General features: G+C 43.3%; 1 protein-coding gene across 1 annotated transcript; it reads left to right on the forward strand.

The window, feature by feature from the left end:
• The first annotated feature begins 6,434 nt into the window (after window positions 1-6,434).
• On the forward strand, window positions 6,435-12,367 carry LOC137445920 (ferritin light chain-like). The gene is made up of 3 exons (XM_068148103.1): window positions 6,435-6,660; window positions 8,943-9,089; window positions 10,483-12,367. The coding sequence occupies exons 1-3, from the start codon at window positions 6,478-6,480 to the stop codon at window positions 10,984-10,986; spliced, it is 834 nt and encodes a 277-aa protein (XP_068004204.1). The 5' UTR covers window positions 6,435-6,477; the 3' UTR covers window positions 10,987-12,367.
• Window positions 12,368-14,123: the final 1,756 nt, after the last annotated feature.

Here is a 14,123-nt window from a genome sequence, read left to right on the forward strand (position 1 = left end):
GGTCAGTGGTCCACATAGCCCAGTGCACTATTTCAGTGTATGGCCGCTACAAAACGATGTAAGAGTAGCACAAAAAACCCTTGCCAGTAACCATTACTGACCAAATTGGCTCCAAGGAAAATTTTCTTCTTACCTCATTTGGCTCGAAGGTGGAAATGACCTAATGCATACAAATCCATTTTTCAAGTCCCTCTTAGAGTATTACTGATAAATGCTTGTATTCACAAAAGCCTCCATATTTTTTCTTTTCCAAGTGCTTCACTCTGAACAACAAATGTCAGATCCTTGCAGTTACTCTTGGGCCTGTTTCTAGAGAACCTGGAAGTTCTCTGGAGCCTGAGGGTGGAGCAGGATCCACAAAGGTGGCACTGCTGAGCACTCTGCTCACAAAACATGAGTAAAGGCAGACTTTACAAATTCCTGTCCATCGTCAGCATAGTGTTAGAGGAAAACACAACCTTGCTCCATGCAGCTCACATGAACCAGTCACAGCTTTCATAACATCATATTCCAAAGCTTGCTTTTCTAAACTTCAATTCATGATTTTCTGAGATTTGTTTAAGTCATCTTGGGACCACATCTCAGGTGGGTTACATTACAGAAAGAAGCAAAGCAGAGACAGTTAAAGGAGCAGAGCTGCTGCTGAGAATAGCATAGACAGAAGAAATAGTCTCCAGTCCCTAACAGTCGCTGGCATCTCATCTACAAGTACACACAAGTGTAAATTGTACTGTGTTGGCTTGCCCATCTAGGTAAGTCTCTGAGAATTTTCCTGGACAAACAGTGCAGTACAGGCTAGACAGTACCCTTTCCTCACCAACAAGGAGACATTCACAGAACCACACAGCAAAGTCCAGAGCTAGAAACATACTCTCAGCTGCTGCACACTGATTCCCTTTGAGGCTTTAACCACAGCTCCAAAATTGGAAGACATCAAAGCATGCATAAACATACAAAGAAGGCAATATTGCACACTTATGCACCAGGTTTGTCCACATATTTGCCTGAGAGCACCACATGGCAATCACCACTTTGCACACTTAATACTGAGCAGTATGGATGCATGCATGTTACTGCTCTTCACAGCAAAAGCCATAAAACACCCCTAGCATCTGACAGGCACAGAGCTCTTCCTAACCCTCTGAATCCTCTCTGTGGCTTGCTGTCACTGGGCACATTTCACGCAGGCCAGCTGCACAGGATTTATTCAACCAGTTTTGGAGTATCAAAGCTAACTTTTTTTTTTTGTCTTTGCCCCAGGCAGGCACTTGGTATGCAGGATTTAAACCAGAGAACAAAATGTTCTGTGAAATTTGTAAATACTCAGCACAGCAATTTCTAAATTCTAAAAAAGACAGCAACTGGAGCTAGTGGTTTAAAACTGAACAAGTAAAGCACTTCACTGCATCACTGTCAGTAATGCCACTGTGCCCTATAGACCAGAACAAGTAACTTCCCCAAGCCCATCAACTCATGGTTCTGACTGCCTGAAGTGATAGGAGTCAAACACACTCCAAGTTACACCTCCTAATCCCAATGAACTCAGGAGAATGCCCAATACAACAAGTGCTCTACATAAAGATGATGGAATCAAACCCAATTTGTTTTATCCTTGCAAATCAGCACAAAGGACTTTTGCCTGGGACATACTGCCACAGACTACAATCTAACATCCACCACTGTAAGAATCTTATAATATGTTTAAAGCCATTAAAATGTCATTAGGCAGAAAATCATATGGAATCACAACACACTGTGAAGGATGGTGTATAGGTGGCTGAACAGCCATGTTTTGAGCAGAAAGCAGCAATAAAGGATCATTTGTGACTGGCACTAGAAGAGGAATTACTTCATTGGCATTCAGCATAGCTTTTAAGGTCTACCATGTTTGAGTAAAATTAGCTACTCTGTTTTGTCTGAATCCATATTAATGCAAAGTTTTAAACAAACACTTAGCTGATGAATGTTCACATTAAAGTTTCAGATAAACAATCTTTTCTTTCTTTTTTTTTTCCTCAAGTAGTTTAATTTAAAAGTTGAAAGGATTATTTTTCAAACAAAAACTGAAAAGAGTGCTTTCATTATTTTTTGGTGACTATGAAAGCTGAAACTTTTAGAATAATTTCCTTTTCACCTGCAAACCTGTTGCACACCTCTTACCACATTTGTGGCTTTAATTTCTCCCCTCTCAAGCCAAGTAGTACATTTAACTCCCAGGAGTACCTGTACTTCAGCACCAAGTGTTCTTGGTACTAGCAGGGACTGATGCTGCTGTAGCATACAGCAGCAAGACTGTGCATGGTTTCTGGGTCTTCACCCCTTGCCTGTAGTTTACTTGCCCAAGTATTACAGAATCACAGAACACATCCCATTGGAAGAGACCTCAAAGCCCATACAGTCCAACCCTTAACCCAGCACTGAAGGGTCAATGCTAAACCATGTCCCTAAGCACCAAGTCCACATGCTGCTTAAACGCCTCTAGGGATGGTGACTCCACCACTGCCCTGAGCTGACCATTCCAATGTTTGATAACCTTCTCTATGAAGAATTATTTCCTAGCATCCACCCTGAACCTTCCCTGACACAACTTGTAACTATTTCCTCCAGTCATGTCATTTTCCACCAAGGAGAAGTGGCAGACTGCATCTGCTCATGGTCCCCTCAAAGAGGTAGGTCTGATGGACACAGAGTGCACCTACTGAAGTTTCTGCTGCCTGGAAGGCATCACATTACCTGCAGTCACTGATTTCAGATGGCACAGGCTGTACAAGAAAAAAAAAGTACTGCCTTTTTCAACATGTCAAGTCTTATTTTCTCATATGTCCAAAAGTAAGTACAGATACTCGCCCACAGCTGTGGAAAGGAAGGTAGAGCAGAAAGGCAAGGTATACACATGGGCAGACTTCAGGCAGTTTGGGATTGCATAACCCCTTATGCAACGTGCTGCCTGGGGTGTGCCACACGTTTTCAGAAATTCCACAGAACCTCCCCGAGTTTGCTCCAGTGCTGAGACCTGCAGTAAGTGACTGCATTTAGGATATGCCATGGACAGACTGCAAGGATGAGCTGTAGGTTTGCTGGCCTCTGTTTTATTTAATGTAGTTTGAAATAACAGTTTCATATCTCAGAGGCTGTTGAGCACCTTGACAGTTTACTGTAACTTACTCCTAAGCATAGCCTCTTAAAAAAAAAAAAAATCAAACAGGTAGCAGTAGCCAATGCTGGCTGAAATTAGTAGTCCATTTACAGTTTAAGTGCATTTACAAGAGAACAAACAGATACTGCTGACCAGGCTGCAGCTTGCTCAGCCTGGCTGCCAGCCCTCTGCAGCCACAAGGCAGAGGCTGCAGCATAGGGCAGCTCTTGTTGCTACCTATGCCAAGCCAAACCATAGCTTCCTGAGCACTGGCAGAGGTCTGGCTCTTAAAGACACACATGATCTGCAAAGCCTATTAAGCACACCCAACAATCTTGTAAATACCAGGTGAAAAGACTACGAGAGAACAGCTAATGGCAGGTGAATTTTCAGTATTTGACACTGCATTGGAAATAGTGATACATGTTTAAGAGAAGACAGTAATACATGGTCCCAGACACGTTAGCAGTGGCTGCAGTGATTTTACCTGCAGCCCTAGCATGAAAATGTCTATGCATCACAGTAACTTATCCAGTGTTCAGAAGCTCCTTAAGGAAGAACTTCATTGTAAAAGAAGAAAGACAAGTCAGCCACGTTCTGAGTATCTGTAGTGTGCAGACTCATGTCAAGGAAGCCTATGGAACTTCGTGAACCTCTCCAGACAGAGGTTACATCAGAGGCACAAAATGTTGGAGCTTTATCAGGGTACTGATGCAAACAAAGCGGGAAAGCTCATGAAAACAAAAAAAGACATGGCTGTTTCCAGTACAACTGAAAAACATCCTCAAATACCTCAATTGTCTTTAAATGTTACAGTGATGGCTCTTTTGCAAATTATATAATATCAATGAGAATAGAATCTTTGACTCTCTAGGAGTCAATGGAAAGCAATGGAAAGCTACACTAAGCTTTGAGGTGTCAGAACAGGCACTTCACACATTACTACCAAAATAAAATTAACCCAAGTATTTTACAAACCACATTTCACTGTGCTACCACATTACAGTAAGAGGAATATATATGAAATGTGTAGGTATGGCACTGTGTAGGGATTTTCAGAACCTGTAAATCCCATATGTCCTACCTGTTCTGTTTGATACCAATAAGATCAAAACTCAGGCTTCAAAGAAAGTAGGCTTTAACTTTTGCTTTCAGGAAATCCTTCTCCTGTATTGCTAAAACATGCTGGTATCACACCGCTACAATAAACTGACCTTTCCACTTGCTCAGTGGCATACAGACAGCAAGCATTTTCCAGAAGGTTCAGCTCACAGCCTAGTCACAGTATTATTGCCACCCCAGGACCATCTGATGACTACTGTTGCTGTGAGACAGTTAAAAAAGTTATTTTTCTGTCATTACTTAAAACAGTAACCTTCCAAATTTCAAGCTGCCTTTTTAACTTTATGAGTCATGCAGTGCAAAAAGGCAACAAAACAACCTCCCTCAGTCCAAATACAACCAGCAAGTGACACCACCTCCTCCTATGTAGCAAGAATCCCCGTATTACTTTGCAATAATGGGGCTTTTCCACAATACATTTGATTACAGTACAAACAATATGTATTTCCTTTAGCTCTGTGAAGCATAAAGCTAAATAAATTGAGCAGTGTTCTCTATGAGAGCATTCATAATGGAAAATTCATAAACATATGGACATTAAGGACATTTAGAGTCAGTTTTCAGATCAGCTCCAATTTATCATGTCACTTTAAGAAATGTCTTTGTGTCTTAGTTCTCTCTCACTGAAATAGGTAACATAATATTGACTTCCAAGGAAGCAGGTCTCCATGGATCCAGATACAAGCTTCTATGAGCTGATATGCTCAGAATCACTGTCATGAATGCCCACCTAACTAAATAGAACTATAAACCTTTCCACAGAGGCACTAGCTGACAATGAGAACTTCCAAACCTATTGCTGAACTGTCTTACCAGTGAATATACTGTATTCTTTTAATGTAGGTACTTACTTTAACCATGCAAACATCACAGCTATACTTTACTCACATGCATTTTTACTCAAATACTTAAAATAAGCATATGCTTAAATGTGGTGGGTCTCATCAACTGAACTTTGCACACTGTTCTACATTTGCTGAAACCTCTAATTTAACTACAGCATGAATAATAATGAAAAAAAAAGACAATTACAGTAAACAAAGAGGGTTAAACAGCATATGAGATGGAGGCACTGAACTAGAAGTACCAAAGTTTCTCATGAGCAGTTTTCTCAGATCTTTAGGTGACTACTCTCAGATAATTTGTGCTCTCTTCTGGATAGTCAGATCCAATAACAATTAAAACATGCAACGGAATAATGATCCTGCAGTTAGCACCCTGGGTTTGTCAGGGACTGGGGTCATCTGCTAGAAATACATTCCACAGAACATTAAGCTTACTAAACAGGAAGCAAATGAACAGAAAATGATCAAATTTGAAGACTGTTGAGATTACTCGTATTTCCACTCCACTGGCTTGACTGTATTAAAGGCAAATACATGTTCAAGCAGTAACATGTAGAGCTCCATCCAAAGAGTAAAGAAGCTTTACAGCCAGAACCCTGTATTTTGAAGTTACTGTGCAAACCAAGGAGTTACTGTGCCAGCCAAGGATTATTAGTTAATAAAACACTGAAAACTGTTTCACCTGCCTAGATAGGACCAGCTTGACACAAACATTTTCACTGATGAATCAAAAAAGATAAGACTTAGCCTGTAGCCCAGACACATACAGACACACTGTTAAATCCCCAGGATATTTCGACAGATCGCTCCCTCCCCAACACCGTCTCTGCCTACAAGCTACATCAGCTGCCCCGGTCTCGACTCCGCCACACTGTGCTTTTGCACGTCGCTCGCTCGCTACTATAAGAAGGTATTTAAGAGTGGGCGTCCCTGGCGACCGTCCCTCACATGAGCTGTACAAACACCGAGGTACCGGGCGGCCCTTTCCGCACTGGCAACCGACGGCAGGCCGAGAGCAGAGGAGACGTGCGCGGGGACCGAGGTGCCGCACCGTTCCTTGGGCTCTCTCGGCCCGCTCGGCACCTGCCGGCCCGCTGAGCGCCGGCTACTCGCGGCGCAGGCCGGGCTACGGCCGAGATGACCGAATGGGACGAGACTCCTCAAGCCCCGCCGCGCCAGCCCACGGGCACGCAGGAAATGGCGGCGCCCGCCCAGCCGCCGCGGCCCCCCCGTCCCGCGGCGAGGGAGGGCGGGCGGCCATAAGCAGCTCCCGCCGTGGCGGGCCGGGACAGAGGCGGGGCGGGAAGCGCGGCAAGGTGTGTCCCAGGTGCCCGGCTTATATCAGGCGGCGCGGCGGGGCGGCGGCCCGGCCCAATGGCGGCGCCCGCCACGGCCGAGCCGCGCTCTAAGCGGCCCCGCGTAACGCTGCCTGCCTGCCCGGCGCACCGCCAGCTGCCCGGCAGCCGGGTGCGGCAGAATTTCCCGCCCGCCGTGGAGGAAGGCCTCTGCGGCGTCACCGGCGCCCTGCTGGAGCTCGTCTATTGCCTGCAGGCGCTGGTAAGGCGACGGGCCGGGACTGGGTGCTGGGGAGGACGGAGAAGCGTTCGAGGGAGCGGCGTGGGTCCCTTCTCGCTCTGGCTGAGCACCGGCATAAAGAGAACCTGGGACAGGTCCTGCCGCGCTCTCGGTGGTTGAGGTGGGTTCTAGAGCCAGGCAGACGTGAAGAGCAGTGCCCACCCCCGTTACCTGCCCCGGTGGAAGCTGCGGGCTCGCTTTGCGCCTGCAACCCGCAGCACAGCAGCTGCCTGTCAGCTCCAGCTCTGCGCTGCTGCCTGTGCATTTATACCTGGCTGGCCGGGATATAGCTAAAAAAGCATCGATGAAGGTCTGGAACAAGCGAATGATTCATCTGGCACTTGAGTATTTTGGGTAATTCACAGAGACCTGTGCCTTTGGAAGGAGGGTCAGGAACAGGGCATGCTAACAGCTTTGGAGTGCAACTCTTGCGTGTTGTTTTTCCTGCCGAACTCTGGCACCTGAAATAGTTGTGTGTGGTTAACTAGTGAAATAGCTGTTTGTGAACATTGCTGTTGGTTTATGGTTCTTTGCTCAACAGGGAGGAAATCTGGACATGGATCACATGTAACACGTGTGCCAAAATTGTCTCTGGCTACATACCAAGTTTTAAACCAACATAAATTTTAACAGACCCATTAAAAAACCCACAAAATGATCAATGCCCTCTGATGTCAGGTAGCCACTGAGAAACAACACCAGCTATATTCAATATATCCCCTAGATCCTTTGATCTAGCTTGGTGTCAGGTCCACTGAAAATTTAAGTATGCAGCAAAACAACTACTTTTTAAAGCACATGGATTAAGATCACCCTAGTGATTGACTGTTGGGCAGGATGGAGAAAGCTCAGTTAGAAATTGACTGTGGAGAATCAAACTTTAAAATGTGAGTATCTTAAATAGTTGATGACTGACATAAAAGATTTACCTTCAGAGTTAGGCAGGTGTGGTATCTTGTGCTCTGTTTGAAGTCATGCAGTACACTTACACTGAGGAGCTGGTTATAGAACACTGAATCTTGACTCTTCTGTCAACAGAAACATGAATGAATTACTTCAGGAAAAGGATTATGCAAATACTGCAATGAATGTTCTTAATAAAACATTTCAGCACGCACTTCCTCTGGAATGGCTTATGGTCACACATGTGCCACAGATCTTGGGCATCCCAAGATGGCCATAAAAATACAAGAGAAAAACAAGCCTGTATTATGTGTGCAACTTTTCTACATTTTTCCTAAGCAAACATCATAGATGAAACACAAGCATCTCAAGTTTAAGCAGAGTAATAGATGAAAGTGAGTCCTTACCCCTCCTGGGCAGCCTACAGGCTAACAGCTTTATATGTGTACTCCAGTCCACAGTACACCCAAGAGGCAAAACCTTTGCTGCATTCCATATGGGAATCAGCAGCAAGTGGCTGTAGCTCCCTCAGTTTGATTCTTGGCATATTCCCAGCTGCTGTCTCTCATCTTCCCCAGCATTGAAGCCATGCAGTGCCAACGCTGAAACCAGTATCACCTTGTAGCTTGCCTTCACTACCTGTCATTTACTACATTCTTTTTGTGGGACAGCAATACCATTTGTAAAGCCCTTCTAATGAAGGAGCTGAGAGATCTATTCTATTAACATAATTAAATGTTGTAGTGGTTGAAGCTGTCACTTTCCTGTACCGAACAGAACAAGGCCTGCAGTGGGTTTGGGCATGTAATACTTCTGAAGTACTCTGAGGCGTGAGCTATGTACAGGATAAAAGCTGTAGACAGTATTCTTATTTTGAAATAAGTTTATCCATAATGAAGTTGCTAAATAGATGCTAAGTTATGCTTGTTCTCTTTTTGACATATGCCTCATTTTTCTCATGCCTTTGAAAGCTAACTTTTGCTGGAATGCTGACCTGAAGGGATAAATCTTACATTTCCTGTGCTCTATGGTTAAAAACAAAACATCCCAAAGCAAGCACATATACACACATTAATAAGAGACTGAGTATCTCACTGCTACTAAGAGAGAGACCATCAATACTACAGTTAACCTGTCCAGTACTGAAGGACAAAAGGGTTCTAGTACAAGTAGAGAGATTTTTCCTTCAAGACTGTAGTTACTTCGTTTATTGTAGAAATTTAGATTAAGGTCTTCAAAGTGATTGTGTTGGTAGAACACTTTCTATTGGAAGGGTCTCCCAAATTCTGTTAAAGCCAGGTTCTGCTGTGAGTGAGTCTTATCTTCAGCCAATCTTAACACTCATCTTTCTGTGTGCTTAGGGTGAATATTTTGATCAGTCACATGTGGCTCTACCAAATGTTTCAAAGTTCTTCTTGCATCAAGCTCTGGAAGAGAGGAAAGCTGCAGAGGCTTTGATGAAGTATCAGCAAGAAAGAGGTGGCCATTACTGCTCTAAAACCATCCAGGTGGGTAGTAGACAACAAGCTTTCAAGCATCTTGAAGTCTACAGTAATCACTAACTTCTTGCATTGTTGGTACTTCAGATTTCTGCATTCATCCCCTATTAGACATCCAGATATAATTTCCCTGTCACATTAGTGTACATGGTTTTGTTCTTTATTGTGATGCCTAGAAACTGTCAGGCATCTGTCAGGCATATGGTCCTGACTCTAGGTGTTTGCTTTCTAACCCAAATGAGTGTGAGCAAGAGTCCCCCCTTTTTTCTTTCACTCAGCTAGACACTGCTGTTACCAGTGTGCTGTAATGGATGGTGAGATTCCTTATATTGTGCTGAAATGGTCCACTTGTCTCCTTCACACTGAAACAAAACAGAAGCCTAGAAGCCATTAGCACCTAAGAAAGGTGGTAAGGAAGGAGAGGTAGGAGAAATATCCAACTTGGGGCAGTTATCTGTGGGAGATTGGAATCTAAATGGGAGAAATGGCATCTAAACTAGAGATGGGACTCAGGCTTACACAGGTACAAAAGTGTAACTCACTCTGCCTCATTTGTTTAGACCAAGGGGCTGATTGTCCTCTACCAAATAAGTATCCTGTAAATACTTAATACAGAATGATCATCTTTGGCTTATCATAGCAATTGTTAAGCTCCAGAAAGTAAAAAATACAGGCCATCATAAAAAGCTTTCTAAATACTCTGACTCAGAGAAGACCTTAAAAGCAGCCTTCCAGAACTTAAAAGGGGACCTATAGGAAAGATGATGGGGAGGGATTCTTTATCAGGGAGTATAGTAACAGGATAAATCACATAATGCCAGGTTGGAAGGGACCCCAAGGATCATCTGGTCCAACCTTGCTAGGTGGTAGTGTAGTTGAGATGAGTTAGCCCAGCACCTGTCAACTGAAAGAGGGTAAATTCAGATTAGCTATTAGGAAGAAAGTCTTTACAGTGAGGGTGGTGGGACACTGGAATGGGCTGCCCAGACAAGCTGTGGATCTGCTGTCCCTGGAAGTGTTCAAAGGCCAGGCTGGATGGGACCTTGAGCAACCTGGTCTAGTGGAAGGTGTCCCTGCCCATGGCAGGGGGTTTGGAACTAGATGATCTCTTAAGGTCCCTTGTAACCAAAACCATTCTATGATAGAGCTTCCTGGATTAAACACACTCCTCAGGCATAGCTGCTGCTGTCAATTTCTGTTCCTTGATGAAGTGCTTGGGTTCTGCCACTTCTGTATGTTTACAGCTGATCCACCTCTGTAAAAAAACAGGTGCTACAAACTAGGAGTTGAAAAATCCTAGCTCATCTTGTTTAGAGCACAAGGTAAGTTGCAGGAAGCCATCAATGACCACAGTAAAACGAGCTGCTGTTCTGAACAAATGCTTTTCTGTCTTTGCTTTTAGAAACCAAACTTTGAGTATGCAGTTGGTCTGATGAAAGCCCTGGAATTAGCAATGCTGAAGTGGAAAACAACAGTTCGGTATTTTGAAGAGCTTTATGCCCTGAGTATTGAAAATGCAGACCCTCACAGTGCAAGCACTATCAAGAAACAGTTTATTGAGCCCAAAATCCGGAAGATCAAGCTAATGGGAGATCTACTGACCAATGCTCGCAGGCTTGACTGCTCCCAAGATGGCAGAAACAGTCTTGGGGATTACTTTATGGATCGGTTGCAGAAAGAGTTCAGAACAGGCATAGAGCCAGAGTCAAGCAAGCACTGCAGCCCCTGCCAGCCTCTAGAGCAGTGTACAGGAGCCACAGAGGGTCTGAAACGACCCCAGAGAGAATCTTGCCAGCACAGAAATGGCATAGGGCCAATATATGCAACCATACACTGCACTACCACGCTGCCACAGTGCAATGATGGGACAGGAGCAAAAGTGAAGCAGGGAAGGGAGGGCCTTTAATGCTGTGGCTGTTGCAGCAAACGGGGCAGCACCTAGGGCAGACCTGTATGGAGTGGGGATGTGAGACAAGTTCAGGAGACACAGTGTTATATCACTCCTGCTTTACACCCTGTGCTCTCATCCTCCAAGTCATTCCTACTCAGAATCTAGCCCATACCATTCTTTTAAATGATAGCAAGGTTGCTAATTACCTAGATTGTCAGCATTGGTTGCACTTTTATCTATGCAATTCTTCTGCAAAGCTAAGAACTTTTAAGACTCTCTTCTGTCTTAATGAATTAGTGCTAATTATTTTTAACAGTATACATAATGTTTAATACAAAAACCCCACACATCTTTAGTACAAGGAAATTTCTATGTGGCAGAAAATCCAAAGCTTAGTTTTATACTATTAAGTATTTTATATTACTAATAGATTTTTCTACATTATTAACATGGATGCTAACATAATCAACTTTGAACAAGCACTTATTTTAAAGGTTTTTTTTTGGTCTTATTTCTATCATAGTAGCAATTTAAGTAATCTAATTACTTATCACCCAGATATTTGTTGTGGTATACTTTTCCAAGATGAAGGATGCAAACATAATTCAACAATGGGAATATAACATGGTGCTGGTTTGGTTTTTCCCCCAGTTCTTTGCCTAGTTGGCTTTTTTCATCTTCAGAAAATGAATGAGGGATAAACTGGGGGCTCTTACTGGATATGATCCTTATGGGTTCTAATGTGTATTTTCTAAGTGTCACTGAAGACACTAGCTTTAGAGCTCTGTTCAGATTTAACCTTGGATGGCTGCTTCAATTACCATACAGAGCTCTATTTAATTATCTTACAGAGCTCTAAATTACAGTATCAACTCTACACTAGTGCTATTTCTTGTATTCCCTGTCCTGGTCCTCAGTAGAGGACTAAGACCCTAGGAAAAATCATTAGAATCACAGAACTGTTTTGGTTGAAAAAGACTTCTAAGATAGAGTCCAACCATCAAAATGCAGCACTTAACTAGATTTGCATCATAGAGAGTGGCCATGCATTAGTTTTACATTTTAATTAGAGCCATGTTCAATTAGGGGGGCTGTTAGCACTGCCACACCTCTAGCCTTTAGCTAGCTTGGTTACAGTTCAGAGGTGTCCAATTTCTTCCATTCATCTCCTACAGGAATGCCTTTTCCTGTATGCTGGATATCAAGGTCTACCAAGGGCACTTGAGACAAGCAACTGGCTAGATCAGCTACATGCATATATCTAAGGGGGTTTGTCATCATGTATGTTATCACTTATGCAGTTAGGGTTTGCTTAATTGAAAGATCCTTGCACTTATGTAATACAGTAAGCAATATTCCTATTGTGCTTGAAAATAAATTCTTTTCAATGTTAAAACTGGCATTTTGCATTCATAAATTCACCACACAGGCCTGCTAGTATTTTTCTCCAGGATATTTTGCACATGTATACAAAACTGCACTAGTATTTTTCTACTACTAAGAAAGTTGTACAAAATGGAAGAGTAGAACACAGAATGGAAACAAATGCAAGAAAACTGCATTAAGGTAAAAACACTTCACAATAAATCATTTTCAGTAAACTGACTTTCAGGCACAGCTGTGCCCAAGTAGCCATTTCTGCAGTGCTGCCTTAGCCCACCTGCTTTCTGTTGAGGCTAACACAAGACAATTACAATTCAGGTGCTTTCCCAATCTTTCTATTAATAGGATTCAACCTTGTGGGGGAATCACTTTAAAACAACCCCCTGTATTCATCTGTAAAAATACCATTGCATACTAGAAGAATGGCTTGAAGCACTTGTAGAAGTGTGCTGTATTTGCCTATGCTGAGATGGCTGCTCTCTAATACAGCTGTAGTTTAAAAGATATTTCCATCTGGGCTAGATTCCATCACCCATCCCCATGCTGAGCATACCTTATTCAACAATTAGTTCCACTGACTGCAGCTCAACATGAGTAAGAACAAAGGAATCTATCCCTCTCAGTATTAAAATACAGCTCATCAAGTATGAACAGAGCAAAGCTACTCACTCAAACTAGTGCCATATAGACCACTCCAAATGCTACTGGTAATGTTTAACTTCCTTCTACAAGTCCTCTCCTTTAAGGGTTGGTGACCTTCTGAAATATAGGTCCAGAGATTCCTGAACTTAAACTGTTTTTCACCTTCAATGAATTCCAACATAAGCCCAACATTTAAATTTCTCAAAATGAGACTTACTTGTCTGTTCCTTTCCCCTGAAACACTGTCATGTTTGTTTCTCAGAGGCCAAAGGTAGCTACACAATCTCAGATTTTAGGTCTTTCTCTCCCTTTTCCAAATCTCTTTCTTTGCCCTTTGCCTGAAGGGTCAACCCTGATAATTCTAGACAAACTCACAATCAGCTATTTTCCCTGTCTGTCCTCTGAAAAAGAAGAAATCAGTTGGTTACCGTACAGATCAAGCTGCACTCGACCACATGCTGCTGCTGCTGAGAGGGCACACATGCTTCTGAGTGCAGGACGCGCAGTCTGCCTCTGCCCTTCCAGCTTCCTTTTCAGCCACACCCTGTTAGAAAAAATAAAAGATGAAGGTGGAACAGGTGTTAAGAGCAACAACACTTACAGAAACTTCACAAATTCTCTTTCTCTTCTGAATCCTTGTTCATACACATACGCTCTTAGCTGTACTTCCAAAGAAATGTCCAAACCCCCACTCTGGGGCAGCACAGAATAGCTACAGCAGCACCAGTACACCTTAAGGACAGCATCCAAACTGGAAGCTCAGGACAGAGACAATCTTTACTGAAATTAGGAGTTACAGCACAGAGGCTTCCAAACAGGTGTTAACAATGGTGTCCTGCTAAATGCTAATCATAAGCACCACCTGCAGCTGGAGAGAAAGGACCCTTGCTGTTGCTGACTCTCAGAGTGAGGCATTCACATGAAGTCTCCAGGTGGAGATCCTCTCCGTCCTTCATCCTCTCCACTATGCCCACACAAAACTGAGAATTGCACCTCAGGAAGCATTCCTTGCAAGCACTTATTTTCAGGACTTGGCTGTACAAGGCAAACCTTGGGAATCATCCTGGAAATCATCTGGTAGCGGCAGCAGGGAAGGAGCCCTCAAGGGCACCTTCACTGGAAGATCT

The sequence above is a fragment of the Melanerpes formicivorus genome, unplaced genomic scaffold, assembly GCF_026170545.1.
Source record: "Melanerpes formicivorus ecotype bairdi unplaced genomic scaffold, bMelFor1.0.p_v2 SCAF_16, whole genome shotgun sequence".
Classification (NCBI taxonomy): domain Eukaryota; kingdom Metazoa; phylum Chordata; class Aves; order Piciformes; family Picidae; genus Melanerpes; species Melanerpes formicivorus.

Coding starts and splice junctions, on each gene's coding strand:
- LOC137445920 (XM_068148103.1), top strand. CDS start 6,478: ATGGCGGCGCCCGCCACGGCCGAGCCGCGCTCTAAGCGGCCCCGCGTA. Junction 6,661..8,942: donor TCTATTGCCTGCAGGCGCTG/GTAAGGCGACGG, acceptor CTGTGTGCTTAG/GGTGAATATTTTGATCAGTC. Junction 9,090..10,482: donor ACTGCTCTAAAACCATCCAG/GTGGGTAGTAGA, acceptor CTTTGCTTTTAG/AAACCAAACTTTGAGTATGC.